The following is a 21,255-nucleotide window of genomic DNA, read 5'->3' on the forward strand; positions in this document are numbered from 1 at the left end:
GGAAGGTCTTTTAGATTTGTCATGCTATCTCTCTGTGCATGACTGTGGCAAAGTTCTCTCTTATCACTTTTACTCTCCTCCCAATAGGGCTAAGGTTAGACTGAAGTGGTTTGCTCAGACAGGGTGGCATTGGCACGTACTGTACACATAAAAGTTTAATATCTGAGACAATATATTACTGTTATTACAATATACTCAAACTCTGGAAAACTAGGAAAAATATGTTATTAAATCAATTACAGCTAGGATATAATACAGCCCTGCAGTCCTGGCATAATTAATGAAATGTCATCTGCATAGATAAGGGGACGGTGGCACCTATTTTTTTTCTCTTATTATCATCCTTACTAATTGACTCAGCAAGGAGTTCAAGATAAATATGCAAATAATAGTGGAGATAGCAGCCCACCTGCCTTACACCTCTGTCTAAACTACAGGAAGGTAGCAGGACTCATTTGTAAACACCCCTAGGACTTGAACGATTGATAGATAACTTGAGTCCATTTGACAGTCAAGTCACAGCACAGCCTAGTGACAATGAGCAATACATTATCTACTTTCTGTGTTGTCCAGTGATATACAGTTATGAGAACTTTTTTAGAATCATTTCTGTATAATATTTTCTTTAGGAGTCATTATCATGGCTGTAAAATTGTTTTTTTGAACAATCACTAGATAAAGTACAAATGCATTATGTGCTCTCCACTAGTTATTGTTGTCCACATTAATTTTATTGACAAAAACTGACCAGGAAACCTGGAAATGTTCAATGGTGATCCATATGTTCCTTCAGTATCCGGAAATTAGGGGTCACCTGGAAGAAGGGGAGTACAATACAAATTTGAATGATGAAAGGCTGACACAGATTGACTAATGAAAGCAAAAGTACAGTTACATTGACTGATCAATGTTTTCTAAAAGGAGTGCCTAAAAGCTTGTCACATTTAAATGTAAATGTTTACATTTTTCTATGGTTACATTATTGGTACATTGTTGATAACCAATTTTCACATGAATGGTTGTCAGGTATCAGATGCTTCTGTATATTTGATGCCGTTCACATTATTTTTTACATTTAATCACACCTGATACAATACTGATACTATCATAATGTAAATAATGTAGTACCAGGGTACCTGTGACTACAGTGTTGTTACTAAAGATATTATTATGTAGTTACATGAAAATTCATGTACATTAAAGATGTCCCAGTTATAATAATTAAAAACCTGCATCTGTGTTTATTCTTTGATTTATTGACTTGATGCTACAGTTTATGTTACTTCTGTGAGAAAATAGTGCTGATCCATGTCACGGGAGAAACTTTATGAGTGCCATTTACTGTAAACTCATAATCTATGATTGGCTCTGGGGACTGGATGTGTGCATTGTGAGACAAGGCTATAGAATGATTTACGGTTTGACTTGATTCCTGCTGCAATTTGCCAGCTTTGTAGTGCAGCAGCACAGTAGACAGCTCTGCCATTACAGTTGCTTAGCTCTTGAGATTGGAGGGCATCATTGTGATATGTGGAGACAGATGTGACGGATTCAGAGGTTAAACATAATGTTAATGTGACTCAGCCAAACATGTCATGAGTCACCAGTGAGATGAGGGTGATCTGTGTCTCAGCCAATCATTTTCTCAACTTACAGTGAAGTATGACTGCACAGTAGGTGCCAGCAGGTATCACAGTTATGAGCGTATAAACATTGTGTAGAAATAATAAAAAAGAATGTCTGGGTCAGTGAAAGAAGAACACTGGTCAAATGTCTCCCTCACAGATGGAAGTATTGTATTTGAGCATCACGTTGCATATTCCCATGCTCTACATTAGCTGCTTCCTAAATATAAACAAAAAAAAAATCTGTATTTTGAGACCCACATATTGCCAACAATATGGCAACACTTGGCAAATAACACACTTTGACATACAGTATGTGACTCTGGAACTCATTTTGCATAATGTTTCATGACATGTGAGCTGCACTGGATCTCGTTTTCACTCTAGGGGCCCTATTTTGACGATCTGAAACGCAAGAATCAAAACGCAAAGCGCAAGTAATTTTGTGGGCGTGACTCCAGCTTGGTTGTTATTTTGCCGGGATGAATGACTTTGCGCCTCGCGCAAATCTAAAAAGGGTTTTTCTGAAGTAGCTACATTACTAATGGGTGTGGTTTGGGCGTAACGTGCAATAAACCAGAGCATCATCAAAGCATCATCTCACATTCACTTTAAGAGCAACGCTTGTTCCATGGCGAATTGCTATTATAACAGCGGATTTGCCAGGCGCACGCCAGCGGTTCACAGCCGAGGAGACCGACGCACTCGTCAGGGCCGTAAAAGATAGAGAAGTGACATTGTATGAGAAAGGCAGAGCATTTTTGTCATTGCACTAAGTTGCCCACTCATGCTGCTCATTCAAATTATTATTCTTATTTGTACATATATATATATATTTTTTGTTATATTTTTAAATTGTTTAGTTCTTAGAATTAGTTTAACTAATGTACTTTTGTACTTCATTTATACCCTTATATGTTTATTGTTTGCACCTTCCTGCCACAGTAAATCGCGTATTTGTGTAACATAGGCTACATGGCGAATAAACCGAATTCTGATTCTGATGGGCATGGGACAGAAACTTAGCCAAATGGGCCAACTAATAACTAGCATTTTTTTGGCGTAGCTGGTAGTGGTTGCGCTTTGGAAGTCAGAGTTGGTGAGTTCGACTCCTGGTCGGAGCGGCCAGATACCTCTGACGGAGCTTGCAAAGACCACATCCGTTACATACCCGTCACACACGGACCAAGCTTGAGCCCTCTAAATAGCATCCTAGTGCGCCATTGACTTTAGACCACGTTTTTCCTGGTCAGTAGCGGAATTGTTTTTCGGAAACTGCAAGATAGCACCAGGGAACGTTTGCGCCGGAACACGCCTCCTTTTTCACTGAACCGCCCACGGGAGCGCAAGGTCATTTTGACTTGTGTCTGTGGAGGGAAAAGTCGGCTTTGAGTCAAGTGCAAACTAGGAATGACACTTGCGTTGGTGACTAAGTAATTTGCGCTGGGTGCAAGATCGGGCCCTTGGTCAGTTCTGGGGCAACCATATGTCACATTTTATGACAGCTGCCATTTCTGTGATTCTCAGAGGGTGGCTTTTCTTTAGAGAGGAGAGGAGGTGCAAGTGTTTGGTCTTGATGCCCGGCCAATTCTGCCTCATTGAATCACATAGCACTGCCATTCCACCTCATTAACTCTTGTGTGTTGAGTGTGTGTCTGTGTGTGTGTGTGTTTGTGGGAGGGAGAGGGAGAGGGAGAGGGAGAGGGAGAAAGTGAGTTTGTAGAAAAGAGGAATGAAAGATATAAAAAGTGAGCGTGTGTCTGTTTGAGAGAAAGACTGTGGAAAGCTCATTTTCTTTACAGAATAGAAAACAATACCGGTGGATAATTGTACTGTACTTATAACTAATGCACCCTGCCAAGTTGCACCTGATCTGCTCCTTATATTTTTCACATTTTATAGTACTAATATATGAGATTTTGAATAGCCTAAATGATTTTGTCTATTTAAGCATTTATGCCATGAAAAAACAAGTAATGTATATTGTTAAATATACTATTCAGACAGTGAAAAGGCTGAGTTTGAGTGGTTCCGCATGCCCTAAACGTTTGTTACTTCTTGTCCTTTGTTGCTCTTGGTATCTGCTGTTGCTGTTTTTGAATATTTAGTGGGCGCCATGTGTGTCTTTTGGGAACCACTTAAAGTTGCAAGTGACTACCACTGGAAACTACTATGGGTGTTTTAACCTAATTTTGTTTGCTGCCTTATTATTGTGGCTTTCTGTTCTTTGCTTGTGTTGTGTCAACATACAGTACAGCAGTTGAGTTTTAACAATAGTTGTAACAATAGTTCCAGCAATTACTGTATTAACAGCACACATGTGATCAGATTTCCATGATCATATTCCATTGATTGATTCAACAGATGAGTGGTAATTGGCTATTTTCTTCTGCTTTGTTCCAAGTGTAAAATTGAGCGTTAGACAATGCACTTGATTAAAGGTAATTATGGCATAGATTAACTCATTTACAATTGTGCTGCTAAGTAGGTAGATCTGATTAATCAAAATTGATTTGTCCGTCCAGATGTTAACACAATATCTTCATTATACCCACACTGCCATGAATCTTCTCACATCATCAAAAATAACTAATTTAATTTCTGTCTGATTTCTTACAGAACAAGAGCTTGAAAAGCAAACTTTTATCTGGCAACAAACTTTGTGATGCTCATGCTGAAGAGGTCAGTCATTTAATACAATGGGATTCTTTATGTACCGTGTGTCTTTGCTAAAGTCATACTGTAGTGAACATGGGTTAGGTAAGGTAATTATAATTCAAATGCTAAATATTTTATTTCTCCAAAGAAATAGTAAGGTCCATGCAGACTATTTGTTACTATACTTGCCCTATGTTCAACTCAGTCCAACACTGTTAATGAAACCACAGATCTCACCTTTACTGTAAGTGAACTGTAATTTGCGTGTGGTTATTTTAGTTTGTAAATCAGTTCCGATCAGCATTCCATGGAATTACAACACTGTCATACTAAAATACTTCTGTGGAATGGCATTTCTGTGAAAGAGTGGTATCGTTCATGTACGTACGTAAACAGTAAAAATTATGGGAATTTCAATGGATGTTTAACTTTTAGTGTTGTGTGCTTTGCTATTCTAATTATGTTTGATCAAAGTTAGTGACAACCATTCTTGGCCCATTAAATGTAATTAGTTCTGTAAGGTTTTTTTAAAAACTTTTGCAGCAAAATAACCATTTTGGTTTCCATTTTCTCTGTATCATTGAACCACTGGAATGAAATGTAATGAAGACTGAAGCTATTTCTAAGAACAAAAATGATCTTCAATTGGGATGACAACTCTCTTTGAAGAAATACTACATTTTGTAAACACAACAATCTGTTTTTCATTAACTACAAAGATACTTATTTGTGCTTCTGCATTTTCATCCTATTGCATATTCGATTAAGGTCTTCTGTATACATACTATTTGGAAAGCTGGTCTTCAACAATGCTGCAATAGACTTATAGATGCTTCCAGATGATTTTTGAAGCAAATATTCACGTTTTCTCTCTTGCAAATTGACATGTTCACTCAACAGACACAACAACTCTCCAAATGCTGTCCAGTACACTTCCCAATGTTGATTCTACGGGTCAATAACCAGTTTAGATTGTTCTCATGTCTGACCTGTCATGAAAGTGGTTAGGACCTTCCATAATGGCATGACCCACAAAAAAGCTTAAAACTTTCTCTCCAACCAATTTTTGTGGCAATGTGAAAAGGCATTGACAGTATAATTGTTCTGTGAGTTAATCCATGTGAATCTCATCTTGAATAAGCAGTGGATTATAGTATTTTGTTCCATTTATTTGAGTATAGCCCTATATATCCACTGCATGTCATCATTCTGTTTTATTGCATGATCATTTCAACTATTACAACTCAGTGTTGCTGGCCTGTATTAAACTCCAGTATGCAAATCCCTTCCTTTCTGACACATAACATAACTTTATGACCAGCTCCCACCAAAACAAACTTAATGACCCCTGATCTAACACTGGCTGGCTTACTTCTGTGGATTTGACATTTCTCATATATTTATTTAGCCTCTGACATTTTATGACTAGCCCAAGAATACAAGCATTCAATTTAGTTATAGTACCTGGGGTCAGGATGGCTGTCCTGGGAGGGAAAAGTACTTTGTGAATAAAGAGAACAAGATAAAGAAGTTAATGGTTCTCGTAAAGGAAACAGTGGTAGCTTGTTGTATTGCCATTGCCATTATTATTTCACAAAGCAGATTAAGTTATCATAACAGTGATCTTGTTCTGAATGACTGACCTTTTGAAAGAGCCACACAGTAATTTAATTAAAACATAACTTTTTCACTGTATAACATAAACATTACATTTGTTGTGTACAATCATGTTGAAGGGAACCTCTTTATCATGGCTCACGCACACACAGACATTCCCTTTAAAAGGGAATTTTATTATTTAATTTAAAGGCCCATTTCTAAAACACAATTCCTGATTTATTGAAACAGCTCAAACAAGTCTAAAGCATATCTCCATTTCACTTTCAGATTTTTAAGCATCCTTTTTAACTTTATTTCCTCTTTGATTTATGCATCTTTTGTTTTTTGTCATTTCTCCTAAGATAACCTTTTCCTTCTCCCTAAAACTTGTCTTTGTGTGAGCGACCTCAGTAGAGTAGTGGTTTATACAGCTACCCTCCCAATCCTTCATCCATTACTGATAAGGAGCTAAAGTAATGTTAATCTGTATGATAACGTGTGTTTGTTTACTACTTTTGTTACAGGTGAGGCGGAAGGCTGGGCAAAGTCATGCATTTGGATTCTGTCAAGTGTGATTGTGCTGAATGAGTGAGAGCTCGTGTGTACGTATTTGTACAACCACTTGTGTGTTTCTTGTTTGTGGCTTAGAATATGAAATAGGAGGAGAAGTAACTAGGGGCCTGCATGTGTGGTGGTGGTTGTGTACATAGTGGAGTGGGAGCAGGAATATAGCTTTAGACAGTGGGCAAGAAGCCAGTGTGTGACTGCATCATTGTGTGGGCTTTGCAGTTCACTGAAGAGGAGATTTGATATTTTCTTGCTCTCTGTAGGTCCCTCCTTTGAGTCAGAGCTTTGCCCAGGGAACACTCACAAAGGAGTCTTCCGCTGCAGCCGGTAAAATCCTGCTACGTGATCTAAAACCAATTTCCCTATTTGAATAAGCTAACACTTATTTTCTTATCTTCTACTTGCAGTCCAAAAAAATCCAGGCTCAACTGAAAGAGCTGCGGTATGGGAAAAAGGATTTAATTTTCAAGGTAAGCGCAAACTGAAGGGGCAGCTTTATTGCTGTTCCAGACCATAGGTAAACAGGTGTTTGAGTCCACCTGGGATGGATAATCCCATTGGGATGGGGGGAGGGGCATTTTTTTAGACCGCAGTTGACAAGATTCTCTTATAGTGGTGACCAGTCTACAGAGAGCCTCAACACTCAGATTCACACAACTATAGACTGTAAATCATAAAAGACTGAATCACCAATACCATGTTTTCAAACCCTCTAGGTAATGACACATTAAAGTTTTCTGTTTTTATTCTAGTCACAACATTAACAGTGTGATCAAAACCAACCTTCTCAAGATTTAGAGGTGTATCCAATGACTACTAAATGACCTAAATCCGTGTTGTTCTTTTTTCCAACATTGTTCTTATATATTATCTTTGTTCCTTACCGTGTTTAATTCAGTCAGGAACAACAAAAAATATATGATTGATCATATTTTTTATGGGATGTTTTTACAGCATTGGGGCTACACTGGGTGGTTATTAGGATTACTGATTGCTACTGGTTTAATAACTTGCTATTTAGTCTCCATTTGTAAACATACCATGAATCATTGCCTAATTTATATTTAGCTACATAATTGGAAATAGTTCAAATGCTTTGGCCACACACTGACACATACAGTACAGGCCCATTCTAATTGCAAAAATTGACCTTTTTCAGGACTTTTGTATTTTAGGATTTGTATAATAATCATTGGCATTTACTGGGCACATCGCCTGACCTTTCGGTTCTTGTTTGCAGTGCTAAGTCGGGAAATGTCAGTTGACATTTCTGCCACAGTGCCCTGTAATACCATTTCATAAATGTAAGATATGATCCCTCTGACCCATCATTCCTAAGCTCTGTCAGATGGAATAATGACAGAAGAGGATAGAGAAAGGCCTCATTCTTCTCTGCTGAGCTTTATGCTTCTACACCCCCTGAATATATTGTCCACTGTGTCTGCTCTTGTGGTTCTATTCTGGCCCAAGGATGAATGATAGGAAAGCATTTCTGTCAGTGTCACAGATGGTAAATCATTGTCACCAAACCACAAATCACAGATGGCCACTAACCCCAAAACAGCCTTATTCTTTAATGTTCTTAAACCCCATTTAAACAGTACACTATTTAATACACATCTTATATTTACAAACTGTAGACAATATGAAAATGGAAAAGTTCAATGTTCAAATCCATTGCAGCACAAGAAAAACCTGGAGATGGAATTAATTAAGAGAAATCGAGGGGTGGACACACTACTGGAAATGGCCCTTGGCCTTGTTTGTGGATACTCATACACAATCATACACTGTTTAATATATAATAGTTATGTGTTAGGTTATTATAAGGATGAAATCTCTTAACGGGTAGACCGGACAGAGGCCTGACGATTAGAAAAGGGTTGACTCGGGTTTTATTAGCAACAACGTCGGATCATGCCACCAATCCACAACAGAGTGGCTAGCATGAGTGAGAAACATGTCTCTCAGATGGACATTATATACATGAGCTGGACAGTACAAATATAGTAACCACCAAAACATAAAACAGTACTCATTCCACGACTTAATGCACAGGAAAAACAACACAGGTGGTTCGGTCATCACTCATTGTTTGTACTATTTTCTGCATTTTGCTCTTACCAAAGGTGAAAAGAGCACATTCTCCAATCTATATGTGTATTGTCAGAGACTCACTGCATGACCTCTTGACCACAGAAAGAGACAACCTCACATATGTATAGAAAATCTGCATATCAGTTATAGTAAAACTATTTAATTAAATATTCAATATATGGAAATATTTTCATGAAGCAGGTTACAGCATTAGGTCAGCATACCCCTATGTTACTGTACCAAGTTGGAACTATGTACTACCGGTATGCTAAATCTTACCATTGTAATAGAGTTCCTTATAATATATCTGTTATCTAGCATTATTTGTTGTACAAGGCCTATATACATGATTTTCTGTGCAGTGGAATAAAGGTCTGTGGATTTAAAGTTGTATTTATAAATTATAAAGATTAGTTATCACTTAGGCCAAACCACTTTAACATTTTGCTGACCCTTACAATTAAAGTTCCTGAGATGCAGTTTTCTCATAAAGCAAAAGAATGATCAAAGCTCTTTTTGGTTAAAAACTGAATCCTATTTGTAGTTCTTCGAATGTAGTTGTTTGAACCTTGATTTGTTGGTTATTAAATGCCAATTCCTACTAATGTGACGGTTGTAATAAAGACTTTTTGAAATTCCTTACCATAATTTTTTATTTTCAAATGTTATCTAAAAATCCAGCTTTTTTGTTCACCCTTCAGTAGACATTCTCTCCCCTATCTTATTACTGTAATTCAGTCCACAGAGCAATGAGTACCTCTGCCTTTCAATCGGCATTTGCTATGGAGAGATTATATACTCTCCTTTTAGCTCATGATTAAAGAACGACTTCTCAAAATTTATTATTTTGGCTTCCAGTTAAAAAAGGCCTTGAGCAGAAGAAAGATCTGACTTGTTCTTTGAAAACTGTATTAAATCTAGTTCTGGCCTTTACTCTGGATGTAAATGCTTTGGCTGTCTAACAATAAAACTAAATCTACGTGATGCTTACTTGTAAATGCTAAGCTCCAATCTTCGATCAATGGCACAGCAGTTAATGTCTTTACTCACTCAATGAAATCCGACAACAACTTGAGTGAGCGAGCAACCTTTCCAACATGTGTTTAAAAAGTCTGTCTGCTCTGGAACCTGGGGGGTATTCCAGAAAGCTGGTTCTGCAACATAACCGGGTAAGTTTACTCTCCAGCTGACACATACCTGGGTATGTCGCATAACTTGCTTTCTGGAATACCCCCCTGTTCATGTTCCTCAAAATAAGACAAACTGTGTAAACAAATAGTTTTTTGTTGTTCTTTCAAAACAATATGTGGGTTTATATTACCTTCAAATGAAATACTGTAGTTAGTCAAGAGAGAGTCTGATGAAAGTGATTAAGAAGTAAGACTAACGAGAAAGCAGTTAACAATAAAACAGCATCTGAAGGTAGGCTTCTCTAAAAGATAACAAGTTGAATTCAAGGCAACATGCAATAAAGACCAGACAGCTTGGTGCAGAAAACACAGGAAGAGAAATTTGGGATAAGACCTTTCATGAACTTCACCATTTAGACAACTACTACCCTTAGCCTTAGCTGTTAACACCAAATGGATACATATTTTCCACTACAGAACATTTTCCACAAGTTATTGATATTTCTCATGCCAAAGAGATTGACCTTGGTATTTCTGAATGCACACCTGTAAAGTATTTCTGAATGCACGTCTGTATAGTATATCATTCTGAGAGCCCAGTGAAAGGCGCACCATAAACTTTCACAACGCGAAGTCCATCAACCAGATCCCTTTTATTGAAGCCATCTGTAAATCCTCTTCTCCTATTAAGAGTCTTCTGCCTTACCTGATGAATTTCTCAATATTGGAATGAGTAGGTTTGGGGGGTCAATTAATTTCTCAAGTCGATTTGCGAATTGGAATTTAATTTATGGAATGATTGAAAAAGCCTTATTGACAATTTATGGATGGAATTCTAGAGTGCAAATGGAGATGACCCCAACAATGCTCTCCAAGGAATCTTATGATTTTAGCAACCACTTTTTTGTATTGAAAATATCAAACTTCACCAAATAAGCATGATAATTTATAAAATAATAAAATCATTAACTTTATGTAATTTCTAAATATATTTCTTTCTTTCTTTTACAAGCCTGGGTTTAAGAAAAAAAAGAACCGTCAGGTAAAAGTGATGACCAAAGCGAAGTTAGCAGAGTAATCAGGAGGTAGAGATGGACTACTAAATAAAGATTAGGCTAAGCAAGACAAGGTGTGAAATTTAAATGCAGAATTTTCAGAATTCAAGCATTCAAATGTTTTAATAGTCCTGTCTTTCAACAGGGGCAACAACTAATGGATTTAGAGCACAAGTTAACAGTGGCCAAGGATGAGCTGGAGAAAGCTGCCCTCGACAAGGTAAATGTTTAGCAAATGTTTGTTCAAATTATATATTATTATATTGGCTGGCTACGATGTTCTTTATCACGCCAATCATGCCATGCGATATTTCTCAACTGCAATGTGCAAGTTAGCAATCTGGTATAGTACTGTGTACAACTATTGTACTCAGTACTATACCAGATTGCTAACTTGCACATTCAGTTTCTGTTGTGTGCAGGATAGGCAAGGAAGCCACCAAATATTTGATTGAGTGTCAACTCTCATGTTTACCTTATTGTTTTGGGACAGGAATCTCAGCTGAAGGCATTGAAAGACACAGTGCACATCTGCTTTTCAGCTGTCCTGCAGAACCAACCCACTGGCAGCCACAGATTCCCTGCCACTTCTACCCACTTGTTTAGATACTCTTCACTTGTGAACAACTCCAGACTCACTTTCCAACAGCCACATGCCAAGGTAAGATGCTATTTTAATTGCCACAGCTCTAGGCTGTGAAGTGTGTATTTATGTTATTCAGTAAATGACACTTTGCTGAGAAGTGTCTTGGAACATATTTACCATTAAGACCACTGACTGAAAAATATGACTCCTGAAGCACTGTTCAAAAATAATTTAGATCAAGCTGCATTTTACATGATAATGCTGGAAACATGGCCCAGCAACTTATGCAGGCTCTTCTATTTAAACATATACTCAAAAGAGAGTCTCTTCGGAGTCTTGTCAGTGAGCACAAAATCTGTTTTACTTCATCACTTGAGAGCAAACCAAGGATGACAGTTGCAGACATTTATGGGGTCTGAAAACATGCTCTTATGTTTCTTCTTATTTGCTTTTCACAAGGTATGCTTCATGTTTTGGCTACCCACAATGTTTTGGGTGCTATCTTGTTGTTTATGATCTATGCATTAAAGACCTATGCACTTTTGTAAAGCTCTCTCTTGGAAGTCGCTTTGGATAAAAGCGTCTGCTAAATGAATAAACGTAAATGTAGAAAAGTAAATTTGCCTATACCTCAAGTATGGAAACTTCATGTCATGCAAGGTTAGGATTTGTATGCTAGGTTTTCATCATTGTCAGACCTTCATTTCTGCACCAGCCACAATATTAATACATTCCAAAAAGATTTCTACACAGTAGCGTAAGAGTTTAATATGGGCAATTAATGGATATGAGAAAGGGTTGACAGTTAAATATTGTTTTTGGACAGGGTCAGTCCTATATCATTTAAATGTCTCACTTTCTGGTTTTACTACATGTGATCTTTTGAATCCCATATATTGTTAACAATACAATATTTAGAGGGTAAAAGCAAAAAATCAGGCAAAGCTGGTTCATGTGGGTCTCCGAGAATTTATCGCTGTCAGTCAGCACCACGGCCATGCAGTCTTGACACTCCTACTTTACAGCCAGGGCGCTCTTTTGAAGACCAGGAACTCTCCCACACTCTGACTCCAGTACTTTCAGAAAGTAGAAAGTAATTAGTGATGGATTTAGTAATTAATCATTTTCAAAATTTGACAGTCTTATGAACTAGCCTACCTCGTGACACATACAGCGGTGATTTTTATTTATTTACGGTGAGCAGAATCCATCGTTTCAAGACATTGATTTAAATAGGCTTTACCTCACCCTATTCGGAGACTCTATGGATCTTTGTTTGGAACTGAAACGGTGCTGAATGCTTTCAATACACTTGTCTCTGTGAGAATGGAGCACACCTTCTCTCCTCAACATGGGGCGTCATGTCAGACTTAATCACAGATTGTGTTAGTTCTGATTTCTGCACTACTACTGCCATAGCTGCAGTCACACTGAAATCATCAAGCCGGGCACAACGCTGCTGCTGGGGCATTTTATCTGCCATGATCCTGGTGAGCAATTTTGTCTCTTAAGAGGCTTTCCTCCCCAATGCAGTCAGAATTCATTCTGCTTCTATGTCTTGGATGTCTAAGAGCTTTGACGCTCCAGCTATGTGCCACCCAAAGGACTTTTTTCTCTCCTTTCTATTTTTTTAACAGCTTTTCTTGATCACACTTAATACCCCTCCACCATGCAGTGGTGCTGTCACGTAGAGCAATGTATTGTAAAAGCCACTTTACATCCAAGTATATAAACTATACTCAGTGTTCACAGCTGTGGAAGATGACTCCATTACAGCAGATGAGAATTTGCTGGTGTTCCTTTTCATTAGTGTGTGGCAGTGAATGAGGGTACAGAGGCTGCCTGACATAGACAAGTCAACTAAAATAAACTAGGTTTGAGCTAAAATCTGCTTATGCTAGTCAAGTTTTTTACACTTCTAGATTAGCATACAAATAGTTCCAATCCGTTGCCCTTTGATTGTTGCTATCCTCTCCTGTACGACTACTGTCTGTTGGACGAATCAGAGTTTTCACCGTACAGATTAATGTGCCGCTCCATCTGTTGAAGTACACACATTCACAAGGAATGGGCCATGTCTCATTTGGATCTGTCAAGGATGGTCAAAAAACAGACACCCCCCTCCCCTCTCCTTTATGTCTGCAGATGGACCTAATTTCTTTCAGAGAGAAAAGAATATGTCAGCTGTTTTTGATTGGTGATTCTGTATACACCTGCTCTTCCTCCAAAACATTTCTATGAACCAGGACCCTCAAAACCGCACTCAAATTATTCCATATGCCTATCCATGATCCGCTTTCGGCTGTGGATTTTTGTATCTATTATTGATTGAATAGAAAATTAAAGCTGCTGAATGCATTCTGTTGGACATGCTTCTATTTGTTAGCCTGCATGACTAATATGAGGCCTATTATTGTAATTAATCAAAAGGCAATTATTAGGCACAATGCAAGTAATAATGGAAAAGCAATGACATGAAATAAAAGGTTACAAGGTTTTTACAATTCCTTCAAATGTCTTTCGCAAAACATAACTTGCAGGGGCCATTATCCTCTGGCTGGATGATAAAATATAGAGTATTTTGTGAGCACACTCTTGTTGAAATCCGCTTTGTGTCTTTGGATTCCAAAGTGGATCAGTGCTGAAATGTTTGTTCAAGTATGTGCAGCAAGCCCTCTCAGCTTCATGCACACAGTCTGAGTTAACATAATGGGCCTTAAGCTTCAGTAGACACCATAGATAAGGCTTCCAGCCTGGCATAAAGACACACACCACACCCCGGCTGGTGAAAGATTCATTAGTACGAGGTTGCAGGGATCAGCAAAATTGGAGTGGAAGTTGCTTCATATTTAACAGGCAGAGGGAAGAAGCTTTGTAGTCTGATACCATGCAATTTTTATCCAAGTAATGGGAGATGATGTCTCAAATACTTGGGGCACTGCGCCTGAGGAAATTACACATATTTCTTTGGCCTCCTCTCAGCTGTTACTGTAGGATTTTCTACAGTTTCCAGGTTTAAATAAATACAGAAAGAAAACCTTTGTGTTGTAGTTGAGGTCACAGCAATCGAAAGAAATATTATTGAAAACATTCTAACATTTAAAATGATTTGTTTTGTTGTTATAAATCCATCACACATACTGTACAAATCGATGTTGAATTCAACTTCAATTAGGATTTAATTATCTGGATCTGCACTATAGATTTTTGTCCTGCATGTTACAAAGAAGAAACATTGTGGCTTTTCACACATTTTGGAGGCTTTGTGATCTGTACCAAAACTACGATATGGTTGAGTATTTTACTACTAAGTATGAATTTCAAAAGACAAAACAGCACATTTACAACTCTAAAATAATCCATGATATACTGATGTGGTATTTTGGGAATGCAAAGCTAAAAGGTTTGCTAACCCTGTGCAGAAGGGTATAGCATTATATAACTAAAAATGAATAGATTATGACACTGTCAAGCTAAAAGTGTTTTCTATGTAACATTTTGAATCATTTCAGTTTACAGTTTACATTTACAGTTACTTACAAAAAAACACATCAGACTGGCACTTAGATGAGACAGTGGTTGTTCTTATCTGAATGTGATGCATAACATTTATTGAATAAAATCTGCACATTGTACAAAGGACTGCACCCTTTATAAAGGCATAACCTCCATTAATGATTAAGCACTAATAAATGCAATGCCAAGCATGAAGAAAGCATTATGTTGATATATTTTAGGCTTTGCATGTCCTTGCAATGGTTAGATTAGAATCAATGTTGGTCTTAAGCATTCCAGTTTAGGGTTAAGATTAGAAAGATCACAAGCAACACAGAAATGAGTAAACTACAGGAACTTGGTTTAACCTCAGGACTTGCACCCTTTTCCATTCCCAGATAATTTTCTTATTTCATGATACCCACTGCATTTTCTTACTCCAACGTTTTGCATGGCACAGTTTTGTGCATATCACAGTAAATACAGGCATTGGTTGGTGTTGATGTGATCAAAAAGTGATCTATAACACACCTATTAAATGTAAATGCTGCTGAACATAGTTACAACTGTTTAATTTAAAGATAGAAGCAGATGGTATTTCTGCTTTCTTACAAGTAAGCTATAACAAAAGGACAAAGAGTGCCATTCACTGTATAAAGAGATCTAGTGCCTAAAATGAATGTACAAATCCCACATAACAGCTGTTCTACAATGCCACATATCACTTTAAATGGGGTTCTGAACTGTAAATCCTTCTTTCTTCGCTCAGGATATCCCAAAAGTTCAGAGAATCATCACAGCCAGCAAATCGCCTGTGAACATCGGGGTAATGAGGAGAGAGAGTGGTGTACTCAAGGACTGCCAGATGGAAAAGGTGAGCCTTTGGAGTAATTAAACTGTAATAGGCTATTTGTGACCCTCGGGCCCAAATTCAACAGGTTCGTCTGTTCATTGAATTGCTGTTCATTAGTAACCTGATCCACTTTTACTCAAGTTATCATTTTGTAAAAAAAAATATATTCACAGTATAAACCGATTGGTATTGATGAACTCCTACAATTTGCACTTAAACTTTGGGTCAAGGATTAACAATAGTAACGCATGTTTGCACTTGCATTACCTGACTTCGAATATCAATAGTTTGAAAATGAAGGACTACAGTCCTGCTCAAAATTCTGTGACATATGAAACATCCCTAACTCTTTATCAAATGTAAAGGTATAATGCATGTTGACTCATGACCATGCCTTGTTTATGACAGTGTTCTCTTGACAAGAAATCCAGGCATGACAACCCCATTTTAATGATGTGTCAAAACCAGAAAAATCCTATGAGGGCAGGGGTGAGAGGGTGCAGTCCCATAGGGAATGGGTGTTTTTGACATGTGGTTATCAATAACTATAAGCTAAATGAGGCACTAGGCCACTGGAGAGAGAGAAAGAGCACGGTTAGGGGGGATAGGATCTACCAAGAAAATTACCCACCATGGAAACATGTCAAAGAGATTGTCCCGTAATGAAATTGTGCCAAAAACAATGTTCGTTCTTGTCGCATTATTGATGATATCATTTTGGCAGGAGTTGTAAGAGGGGAATCCTGTATCAAGAAGACTGGTTACGAATACCAATGAGAAGGGATACATACACGTGAAGATTCTGTTCTGTGTTGTTCATCCCCCACAGGCAATGAGGAGAGCAATTATTTCTACGCTCTTTTAAAAAGTATTGTATAGTATGTGATAGTTTTTCTGCAGTATTTTGAAACGTGCAATAGTTCTTCATTCACAATGAATGAGCAAAAGGACTGAGAATTATAAGAAAGCACTGACTTTATTAATTAAATGTATTTAATGATTCACCTACAAAGTCCAAGAACATAGGAGAACAAACTGTTTTCGATTAAGTTTAAAAATACAAAAGTAGTCAATCTTAAATACGGTTCAAACAAATACAATGCTCTGCCTTTGTGAATCTATGCATTGTTACCATGCAAGGTGCTACAATTACCCCATCAAAGTGCATGGGTGCCGTAAGTAGTATTTATTGTGTTTTTGCTTAGAGAAGGCACATAGGTCCCCAGATAACTACTCCTCTTATCAACCTAACTGCTTCTCTGTAAATGTTTCATGAAGCTGGCTGGTAGTGTTAGAGAAAGGCTGTACCATATTACCTTCCACTAATGTGGTTTCATTTTCGAAATTGTAGTGGTAGATGGCATGCCTTGACGAAGAGCAATAATTAGGTCATAGGCTTTAGCAACAACACTTGTGGAAAGCTTCAAATGAAAGATGTGTCTAATGACCACCTCACAACCCTATCTCAAAACGTTTTGTTTTACAGTCCTATACTGTAGGTATATTCTACTTGTCTGCTGTACTTTTAGACCCAGTTTCCCAGACATGGATTTAACCTAGTCCGAGACTAAAAACGTTTTCAATGGAGATCTTCATTGAAATGTTACTCTGTCTTACTCTATGACCAGGCTTAATCCATGCCTGGGAAACTGGGCCATACTGTTATTTCCCCATCCGTTTACACAGTACAGGTAACAAAAGGTGGTTCAACTTAGGGTGTGAACAGGAAGCTCATGCAGTTCAGCTTAGCTCGGTACAAAACTGCCACGTAGAAGCAAGAAGTTCAAAAATGTCTCCTTTAACTGAGAATAACAATGAATTCATTGAATCCTATCAAGAAAAACATTTCCAGAAACAAATGTTGTTACAAGATATGTTAATGTTCCTGTCTTCCTTCAGATTGGTGTCGATTGCTTCCAAAATCAGACTGAAGAGTCACCTCCTGAAAGTAAAAAGCACACAGAACACCAGGTGGGTACAAAACATGATGTATAATGAAATTGTATTGTAGAATATTTTATGTTACAGATTGTACATTGTTGTGTATTGTTTTCTTAGTGCAAAAATAAGGTGTGTGTGGGGGGGAAACCATTTAGAAGAACCTTTAAAAAAAAAGTTGGCTTACCATTATTCTTACATGATATACATGAAATAATATGTAATTACATATGGACCTGGTCTCTGTGGAAACCAACATTGTGGCTCTCATGCAAATGTTCTTATTTTTAAAACTATTTGGTTGTGTGTGGAATATGATTAATACATATGAATAACACTTGAGAAAATGCCACCACAATCTACTTAACTGTGATATTCCTCATATTACGCTCTGCCAAAACAATGCATATTGGCTACCTCAATCATGTGGAATAGAGTCACACCTGTTTGGAAGTGCCAGATGGTGCAGCGACACAATGCATTCCATATCAATTCGGCACAACAGTGTGTAACGAGGCAGCTTCCGCACTCATAGTGATGGTGCTGAATCTTTACTTCATTTTAACAGTATACTTCCATAGGTTACAGTACATATCAGAAATTATACTTTCAAAAAGTGAGCTGTCAAACTTAATTTTAATTTAGGCAATGGAGCATGTGGATGCATGGCATTTAAATGAGCAAGTAACATTCACTGTTTTTGTCTTCTATGCTTCCGGCTCTCAGTAGTGTTTTGAATATTATATGTTAGGTATATTTTTAGAACCAAAAACCTAGTGCTTTCTCCCTCCTGTGGTCACTGTCAAATTGACAGATTATGAGAGAGAATTTGCAAAGATGTCGATCGCTTGCTGGTAGGACCATGTTTTCACCAGCTACTAGTACCATATTTTACATACTAAGACACCTTACTAGTAGAGCTAAAGTTTAGTTATGCAGAGGTCTGGTAGGTGGGGGATGGCACGGCTTTATTTTCTTGTCCTGTAATTGCAAAAAGGATTCAGTGATTTTAACTTGGAACACAAGTATCCAATACAGTTAATGCTAGGTATGTTTTTTTCTTCTTATCTTTTTTAACTTATCCAGTGAGTGCTAAAATACTGCTAGAAAATGTGGGATTTGGTCAATAATTCTCTTAGAATTTGCAGTGCCTTTGTATTTGTTGTATTTGTAGTTTTGCACAATGCAGTTGACAGAAATGGGAAAAGTCAAGCCTCTGTCACGTAGCTTATGGGTACTGGAAAAAGCCCTCAACTTGAGTGGTGTCTATCTAGGAAAGCACTGTTCATGGACTCAACATTCATGGACTATATAGGGTGCATTTACCCATTTAGCCATGTATAATTATGTAGGCTGAATGACAAACATACTTTATCTTCCAATTAAATGGAATCCACAGATTGCACTGCACTTTGACAAGATTCTGTAATTTGCAATAGTGTTTAGTAAGAGGCGGTAGTAAGTATTTGAATACAAATCATACATTTCATATTACTGCTGAACAAACCCCTCAGCACTGTCTCAACCTGTCTGAGAGGTTAATGAGCTGTTCTACTGCTGGTTAACCTTAGGGGATTTCAGAGAATTAAGTTAACTTCTATACCTTCTATAACTACTATATATTAGCTACTGAACTTGAAGTGGACGCACTTACTATTTGGCTAATTGAGTTATAAGCTCTCAGAACCCTGAAATATTATTTTAATATGTCTAGACACAGGCCTTATACTGTAGTATCTCAAAGGAGAATGTTGCTATGATTGTGAAACAAAGATTTTATTTCATGTATGACTGAAGGTGATAGTATAAATCCATCTGCACAACTGTACTTGTGTTGCTTCTCTCCAGGCAAAAATTGTTGACCACTGCTAGGCAGGGTGAAGATGAAGCTCAGTTTTTTTTTGCAGCCAGCCCATAGGCCTTTACCAGTATGACACTGGTAAACATTTAACAGATGCTTGCTGACTTGGCTTGCAGCTGAAAACATTGGTTTGCTGAACTGGTGCACATCTTTCAAATGTAATGTCAAAAATACCTAAAATACCTTATAACATCACAAATCAATTTACCAATCCAATTCAGGCAGGATTTGTTTTTTATTCCTTCCTGAAATTGTTGTCTGAAAATATGGGATAATTGCCTAATGTATGTTTTTTCTTCAGCGTGTTTCTTTTCTCAAGATGCTGTGTTGAAAAGCAGTTGCCTAGCCTAATTAACCGACTGTAGAAAGTTATTGTAAATATCATTTTTTTGTCAAAATCATATTGCATATGATCGATGAACAATCATCAAATATGAAAGTTATGAAAAGCTTTGTTTCTATGTATGTTTATGTAAAACCGCTGTCAGTAAGTAGTCTTTCTGTATGCAGAACTCTTTTTCACTGGTATCCTGTCACTCTTGCTCATAATGAATTCTTGTTTTTGGAATCTAACAGCAAAGGAGCCAAGCACAGATTGAAAAATACATGGAAAAATCCTCAGATGACAGCAGGGTGGCAGAGGAAGGCAGCAAAACATCAAAACGACACAACTGAATGAATGGGATATCTACTGAGATGCAGAAGACCTGTATAGCCTGGAGGATATTTCTCAGAGCACACACTTGCGTGCCCACATGTGGTCTCACAAACACAACACATACTCATTCACAAACATACACAAACACACACAAAGAAACATTTGCAGAAGATAGACAGTGGCATTTTCAAATGAAAATAATCTCAAATTTCAAACTTTTCTCAATTGAAATCCTGCATAGTGAAATGGCATGCATTCTAGACTTCTAGACTTATTTTAAAGGTAGCAATGGCACTGGTAACTTGTTATCTGATCAATCATTTTGTTGTTTACTTCCTAGATTTTTTCAGTGAGGACACTACTTTCTAAATGTGGGAACTTTCTAAATAAATCCCTTTGCACCGGGTGAAATCAGATATTGTAAAAAAAGTACTCAAATCGATAAAAAGAAATGCTGTAACACCAAACTTACAATAATGTTTTGCCACTCATTGTAGCAAGGTTAATTTACTCTCCATATTTTGAACTATAGAGGCTCAAGTTGGCTGGCCAACTTTTCAACATTTAATATTTCAGAGCTCTTTCTGCCTTTAACATGCCAGAGGTGAAGAGCCAAAGACTCACAATGGGTCGTCTCCCTGAGAATGTGCCATGCACTGAGTAGTTACTCCTAGCTACATTTATCTGTTATTTGAACTTTCTGTGTCCTTTCAATAAACTGTGATTTTCAGTAAATGTGACAAATAAATGGATATTTGTGGAGAATAAATGAGTTATTGGGTCTAGTTTTCAGAGGAAAAGGTACCATTGAAAAATAATAGGCTGCTGTAGCAATTAGGTCTGTCACTTTAAAGCATAATGGTAACCGAATACTTAAAGAATGCTATACAGGAGTTTTCATGAAAAGGGTGGAAGGTTTTCCTTACACATTCTTACTGCATCAATGGTTTCATTTGTGCACATAGAAGTCTCAGTCCTGATGAAAAATACCTTAAGAACATCATACTGCAATGAACTTGCTTCCATATAAAGGTGAGGTATTGTGGTTATATGCTGGATAAGCACCAAATATAAGATTTCAGCTTGCTCCAAATGTTGATTTAAGCAGGTTGGTGTAATCATAATAATTTTTG

At 37.4% G+C, this 21,255-nt stretch overlaps 1 protein-coding gene across 1 annotated transcript in view; it reads left to right on the top strand.

Moving 5' to 3' along the window:
• luzp2 (leucine zipper protein 2) overlaps positions 1 to 20,885 on the top strand; it is a 72,057-nt gene extending 51,172 nt beyond the window's left edge. The window contains exons 6-12 of the mRNA XM_084682552.1: positions 4,245 to 4,307; positions 6,857 to 6,919; positions 10,877 to 10,951; positions 11,225 to 11,392; positions 15,582 to 15,686; positions 17,565 to 17,636; positions 20,041 to 20,885. Of these exons, the coding sequence (XP_084538678.1) occupies positions 4,245 to 4,307; positions 6,857 to 6,919; positions 10,877 to 10,951; positions 11,225 to 11,392; positions 15,582 to 15,686; positions 17,565 to 17,636; positions 20,041 to 20,139 (645 nt within the window). The 3' untranslated portion in view covers positions 20,140 to 20,885. The remainder of the gene's footprint in view (positions 1 to 4,244; positions 4,308 to 6,856; positions 6,920 to 10,876; positions 10,952 to 11,224; positions 11,393 to 15,581; positions 15,687 to 17,564; positions 17,637 to 20,040) is intronic.
• The last annotated feature ends 370 nt before the right edge of the window (positions 20,886 to 21,255 follow it).

Source organism: Hypomesus nipponensis, chromosome 19, assembly GCF_054491055.1.
Source record: "Hypomesus nipponensis isolate SF chromosome 19, ASM5449105v1, whole genome shotgun sequence".
In the NCBI taxonomy this organism is placed as follows: Eukaryota; Metazoa; Chordata; class Actinopteri; order Osmeriformes; family Osmeridae; genus Hypomesus; species Hypomesus nipponensis.